The sequence below is a fragment of the Perna viridis genome, chromosome 7 (genome assembly GCF_037379345.1).
Source record: "Perna viridis isolate PV_CMFRI_1.1 ecotype Kerala chromosome 7, ASM3737934v1, whole genome shotgun sequence".
Lineage (NCBI taxonomy): Eukaryota > Metazoa > Mollusca > Bivalvia > Mytilida > Mytilidae > Perna > Perna viridis.
This window is the reverse complement of record NC_142451.1, coordinates 23,480,963-23,487,241: the sequence shown is the minus strand read 5'-3', so window position 1 is coordinate 23,487,241 and position 6,279 is coordinate 23,480,963. Positions and strand designations below refer to the sequence as shown.

General features: G+C 33.0%; 1 protein-coding gene across 1 annotated transcript; it reads left to right on the top strand.

Moving 5' to 3' along the window:
* Nucleotides 1–326: 326 nt before the first annotated feature.
* On the top strand, nt 327–2,541 carry LOC148611877 (uncharacterized). The gene is made up of 2 exons (XM_088592847.1): nt 327–554; nt 1,139–2,541. The coding sequence occupies exons 1-2, from the start codon at nt 470–472 to the stop codon at nt 1,942–1,944; spliced, it is 891 nt and encodes a 296-aa protein (XP_088448973.1). The 5' UTR covers nt 327–469; the 3' UTR covers nt 1,945–2,541.
* Nucleotides 2,542–6,279: the final 3,738 nt, after the last annotated feature.

Here is a 6,279-nt window from a genome sequence, read left to right as displayed (position 1 = left end):
AAATGTTATTCCAAGTAGATTTACCTCATCCTCACAGAGGATATCATTACCATCTAAATCAATAGTAATGTTCTCTTAATCGTAATAGCCTGAAACTTGTCAGGATTGGCTTCCATACTGTATCACAGAATAAGTCTTATTTGAGGGGGGTATTATTATTATTATTATCATTCGTATTTTAACATGAGGTCTTTGTTTCTCTATCTATCGATTGAATTTTTCATTTAGTATTATTTTTGGAGTAGCAGTGACCAACAACATAGTAGCTGTAGAAAAAAAGCAATTAACCGTAATATAGTACGATTTAGTATTATAGGCTTTTAAACGCTCTTAAAATGGCGTCTCAAAATCTAATAGTACTACGTTTTCAGCGTATCTAAGCATTTGAATTTTCCTCTTTCTTTCAGCTCCGGTGTCATCGAATGATTATCTGAGCATTGCTGCGATACTTGCAATCGTCTTTTCCATCATGCTTATCATATTCTTAGCTATCGTGATCGGGATTTGTCTTTACAGAAGACATATAAAAAAACACGAGAAGAAAATTGTAATAAGTAGGTTTGATATGTTTTCTTTTTGATTAATATAGTTCTTTGCTTAACAGTTTAACATAAAATGCATGAAAGCGAACCAATAAAATATATAGAAATGTTTTCTTCCAAAGTATTATCCATTCTTCATTACGGTTGGTTCTTATCTGAAAACATTTGCGTTTAAACATTTTACAATGAACCCTGTCTAATCAGATCCCTTTTGGACTTTAAGATTGTTTAGGTTTTTAGAGGTGTTAGGTTTAACAAGCTTCAAAATACAATTTAAATTCATAAAAAAAGACTTTAAAAGGTATCTTGTTAAGACAGGTTTTCGGATTACTCAGGGTTCGGTTAAGACAAGTTTCATGGTATATCAAATGTATTGTTCTTCTAATATAAACATTACTATTATATGAAGTGATTTAGTTAAATCTTGAAATGGGATGATGATGATAGAAAGTGGTATAATGAAATTAAGATGAACTTAACACGTTTTTTCGCCACGGAAGCGAGATATGCGTATACCAAAATCTGCTATAAATATAAACAGAATATTTTCAATGGCAAAAAGAGTTATACGTGACACTCATTTTATTTTTTAACAGTTCCAAAACCATTACCGAGAGGAGCACATACTGTTGTAACATTATCAGATACATCAACGGTTGTCAACAAGGAATTATTGACAGAGCCGCACCTTCAGGTGAAACCCATTAGAAATGGACAACCACAGAGTATGGAACTCCAACAATGGAAACATAATCAAGAATTCCAGGAACCTGAAGGCAGATTAAAACTGGTAACAAAGCCGCAACCTCCGATCGAACGAATTGACACCATGAAAAGTCGTATAGCTACACAGATGAGGGAAGAGTCCGAAAGAAAACGAAGTAACGCTTTAAGGATAGATAGAGTTCGAACAAACTTAGAGAGAGAACTTCGTGTTATTTCCGTGTTAAAGGCTAAAGAAAAGACTGATCGTGAAGAAATGGCGAGAGAAGCTGCAGCGGCCAGTAAAACAAGTCAAGTGCCCTCATTAGCTCCGCTAGAATATAGAATGAACCTATACGTACACAATCCACGATCCAAATCTAGAACGTCGAGCATGCGCCAAAATAAAATATCGAATGGAGCATTTCCATCTGCCCAAGCTGACAATTCGTTTGTTAGCACTTCATTTCCAAGAACTTCAACACCATTGTCAATTCAGAGGCCATCAAGTATAGATATGGTTATGTCAGAGGCTAATATTTCTTTATTTTCAGTAGATAAGCACAGTTCAATGAAAACTCCTCAGCCAAAGCCAGACATAACCGTTACAAAGAAAATTAATGACACTACTCGTAGGAGATATCCGGCGGTACGTGAGCTTACCCAAATGCCAGGATCATTTCAGAATTTTGAACGATGAAGACTGTATTGTGATCTTCATTCAATTAATCGGGTTTGTTCGAATAATAATTCTTTTAATATATGTAACTCGGATTTTAAATTCTCAAATGTCAACCTGGTTCTAGTCCATCGAAAATAATTTCCAAATATAATTCAAATCCTTTTAATGTGTGTTGCTGCTGGAGAATAACTGTTCAAACATTATCTTTCCTACCGGCTTGTGATTCCTTAAACAAATTTATTCTGGTAACTTTTTTTTTCATATAATTCATAACCATACCACGCGAATTAATGTGTCTCATGGATTATTTCGGATTTTGCACTGATGTCGAGTGGTATAAACAGAGTTTGTTCTTGTATGGACTCTTGTAACCATGTTTTGATCAAAACTCTTGGGTCTTTAGATATTCATTAAATTCCTAGTCACTTAAATGTCGATTATATATTTTTGTGACGCATATATGTATACTCATAAAAAACATTAAATAAAATCTTTGGGACCACATTATATTTACGTTCACATGTGTGTATCTAAAGCAGATGCAGAAAGACGATTTTAAAGACCTATAGCTGTGTCCTGTATTTTTTTATTTTGTTTAGTAAACGTGTTACAAGACTTCGGTTATTCTCTTATTCTTCCTTTCCATCAACGGTAAATTTATAGAATGCTCTGGATCTTAGTATCCGATTTTCCACATCTCCATCCTACAGACACAATATCCGAGGTACCTTTCCAAGATCACATAAATTTTATGATTCTTTAATGTCTAAGACATTTCGTGTTGGATTAAAACAATGTCCTAAATGTGACTGCAGTTGGGTGATAGAAGATGCAATTCACTATTTTCTGGAGCGCGCCCTCTATATATTCAAGCTCGCAAATTTTTTGATACATCTATCTATGACGGCGAAATTAATATTGAACATATTTTTTTGATAATGCTTTATTCAATATAGTGCTGCGGACAGGTATTAAAAAGTGCTTTAGTTTTCGAGTTTAATGGGCCTAGAGGGTATACGGGCATTGTCAATGGAAAGAAAAATCAATGTTGTTTTTGAATATTATTCTTTTCTAACTGAAAAGTAAAGTTTTCTGCTATTTTGCATTAATTAGATGAGGGGTCAAAGATCAATCGACCCCAGTACACTTTGATAAGTAATTTAAGTGAAATATTTTATTGCAGGTATTGGGATCACATGCACAGAATTTAAAAATGTAAAGTTGACTATTTAATCACTGAAAAAAAAATGCCAGAAATTGGTTGCATATTAGTGCATTTTCAGTGATTAAGAGATAATAAAACACCGCGTAGAATATTACCATGTATATCTAAATATTCTGTATTGAATAACAAATAAAATAAGCACAACGTTCTCGATTCGATCTGCAACATGGGCTTTGAAAAAATGAGTTTGAATTTGCAAATTTTCACATATTAAGTAGCACTTCAGCTAAGTATCATGCAAAATGTTATTCATGGGTAAAAAGCCTACATATTTTTACTTTTGATATTATATTTTGTTTGCCATTATATACAGAAATTAACATTCAGTTTTTCATATAACCCGTGTTCTTAGGGAAAAAATGTTATATAGAATGCACTGTAGATTTCAAAGTTAAGGGAGATAACTCTGTAAATGTCACTCAAATACATTAGAATCTATTGGATTTTCAATGGTTGATTATCTCCTACGAGCAGGCAGATTTGAATGAATGATTGCACATTTCATAGTATAGACCCATAAAACAACTTAATTACAGAAAAAATATGTAGCCTTATTTTGGGTGTATCACATTTTTCAGATTTTGCATGATTCTTACAAAGACAGCTACTTAACTACTCATTATACTATAATTGTAAAATATGAAATAAATTCCCGGACAACCTGTTCTGTTTCTGAACTGTTCTTACAACAGAAAAGCATGAATTTTATCCAAAGTAACTTATTTTTGACATGATCAATATTTTAAGTGGTTTTTTTAAGTTGATAGATAAAAGTTTGACATATTTTTTTTTTTTTGGTTATTCAATAATTGAGCGCTCAACAATGTTCGTTTTGGTGAAATTGGACCGAAGAACAGGATATTCGTAGTCAAGACAAGGCACCAAAGATAGTCTTAACAATAACATATATAAATTTAAATAATTAATTAGCAACCCAGGCTTGACAAAATAAACTGGGTGTTTGGACCAGGTTCATTGGTAGGATATTAATTCTAACGCCTTTTCTCTGTTTTCCTTAAGCGCCCGTCGATCTGTTCTGATATAAATGATGTCATTTCGGATTTAAACAAATGAGGGGAAACTCCAGCATTGCTTAAAAGTCATCAAGTATGTGACGGTGAAAAGAGAACGTTACAAAGATTTTTTTTGTAAATGGATTATTTTGAATAAAATCGGCCTTTACTATCATATAGACCGATCAAAAGTTTCCAAGTTATGAGTGGCTTATTTCCGATTGTTAGCTCTTACAGCATCTTCGCTAGGCAATGGTTACGATTCTGCCCCTCCCATGGAATGAAGGGAGGGGGTAAGACCGTAACCCTTGGCTAGTTAAGCTGCTTTTACAGTGGTGGATCCAGAGTTTTAGGTAAGGGGGAGGGGGCAAAAAAAAATTCCTTGACAGGATCACCGGTGAGGATCACGAAGTAAGTATTTTTCATGATTTAACACACACAATTTTCAACGATTTTTTTTCTAAGAGAGGGCTCGGGCACGGGCCCCCGCCACCCCTCTGGATCCGCCACTGTTTTACAGTTGTGATAAATCCCAGATTCAGTTTTAATGGTATTAGATTATAGCAAATCAGAATTCGAGAAGTCAACCATATTTTTAAAGTGGCTCACGTCTTCATTCTTTACGTTAAGAGACAGACGTGATTGGCTGCCGGAAAATTAAAATTATGGCATTGTAAATATTCAAAAAACTTCTCTGCCTTGTCAAAATGACAAAAGAAGTAACTCTTTTTTATACCAATGAATTTAATGCACAATCCACTTACTACAATTGCTTTGTCAATGAATGTTTACGCCGCAAAAAAAGTAGGTTTATGACAACTTATAGACAGTAAATAGCAAATGATAGATTGTATACCTGTTTATAAACGTTTTGAACAGAGTCCCTCTTTTTTTCTAATATTCTTGATTTGCCCCTGCCCTGGTCAATGATATGTTTCCTTTGAGCTAATATTCAATTACAGGTATGTTAACATTATGTCCTAATATTTATACGGCTACTATAACTGGAGTATTTGGTCAGAGGTAAAAAATTCATAAAGTTCTATTGTGTCTGAACTTCTTTCTTCTTTTTGTGTTGGAATTTTTACAAGGAATCAGTTTTTTTTTGTTTCCAACTCGTTTATTATAATCTGTTCAGAGCAGTGGCGTATCCAGAGGTGATGCAGGGGTTGGCACCCCCTTTTTATTGGAAAATTTGTCATTTTCATGTGTAAAATTGACAAAAAAAAGGTAATAATAACACACATAAACTTTTTCCGAGGAAGCCCGGCCGGCACCCCTTCTTTTCAGTGTGGATCCACCCCTGCAGAGGATACTGCAATACAAGCCACATCAGCCTGGCGCACAGTTAAACATCATACGACATAAATATTGTGTCAACAGCATGTACACGTATGCACATGCTTCCATGCAAAGTTAAAAGTTCAGTTTATGTATTGTCAAATTTATTACGAAATCCAGCCTAATCATGAATCACCGAGTTTGTATGTGTTTGATTAACTGATTTACTGAAGCCCATAGGGAACCTAAAAAAATAAAATTATATCGTTATCTCAATATATTTATATCGTTATCTCGATATTTATATCGTTATCACGATATATTTATTTCGTTATCTTAATATAATTATTTCGTTATATATTGAAATAAATTAATTCGTTATCTCGATATAATTATATCGTTATATCGATATATTCATTTCATTATCTTGATATCTTCATGTCGTTATCTCGATATAATTATATTATATCGTTATTTCGATATATTTATTTCTTTATCTCGATATAATTATACCGTTATCTCTATATAATTATAACGTTATCTCGATATAATTATATCTTCATATCGATATATTATGTTATCGCGATATGTTTATTATGTTATTTCGATATTTACATCGTTATCTCAATATATTAATTTCATTGTATCGATATAATGAATTCGTTGTCTCGATATGATTAATTTGGTGTCTCGATATTATTATATCATTATACCGATATATTTATTTTGTTATCTCGATATAATTATGTCATGTCTTTATCTCTTATTATATCGTTATCTCGATATAATTATATCGGTATCCAATGCTATCATTTGCTCATTTTACGAAATGAA

Excerpts from the sequence above, each read along its gene's own strand:
- LOC148611877 (XM_088592847.1), top strand. The coding sequence starts at position 470 with ATGCTTATCATATTCTTAGCTATCGTGATCGGGATTTGTCTTTACAGA. Across the intron at positions 555-1,138 it reads CGAGAAGAAAATTGTAATAA|TTCCAAAACCATTACCGAGA; the intron begins GTAGGTTTGATA and ends ATTTTTTAACAG.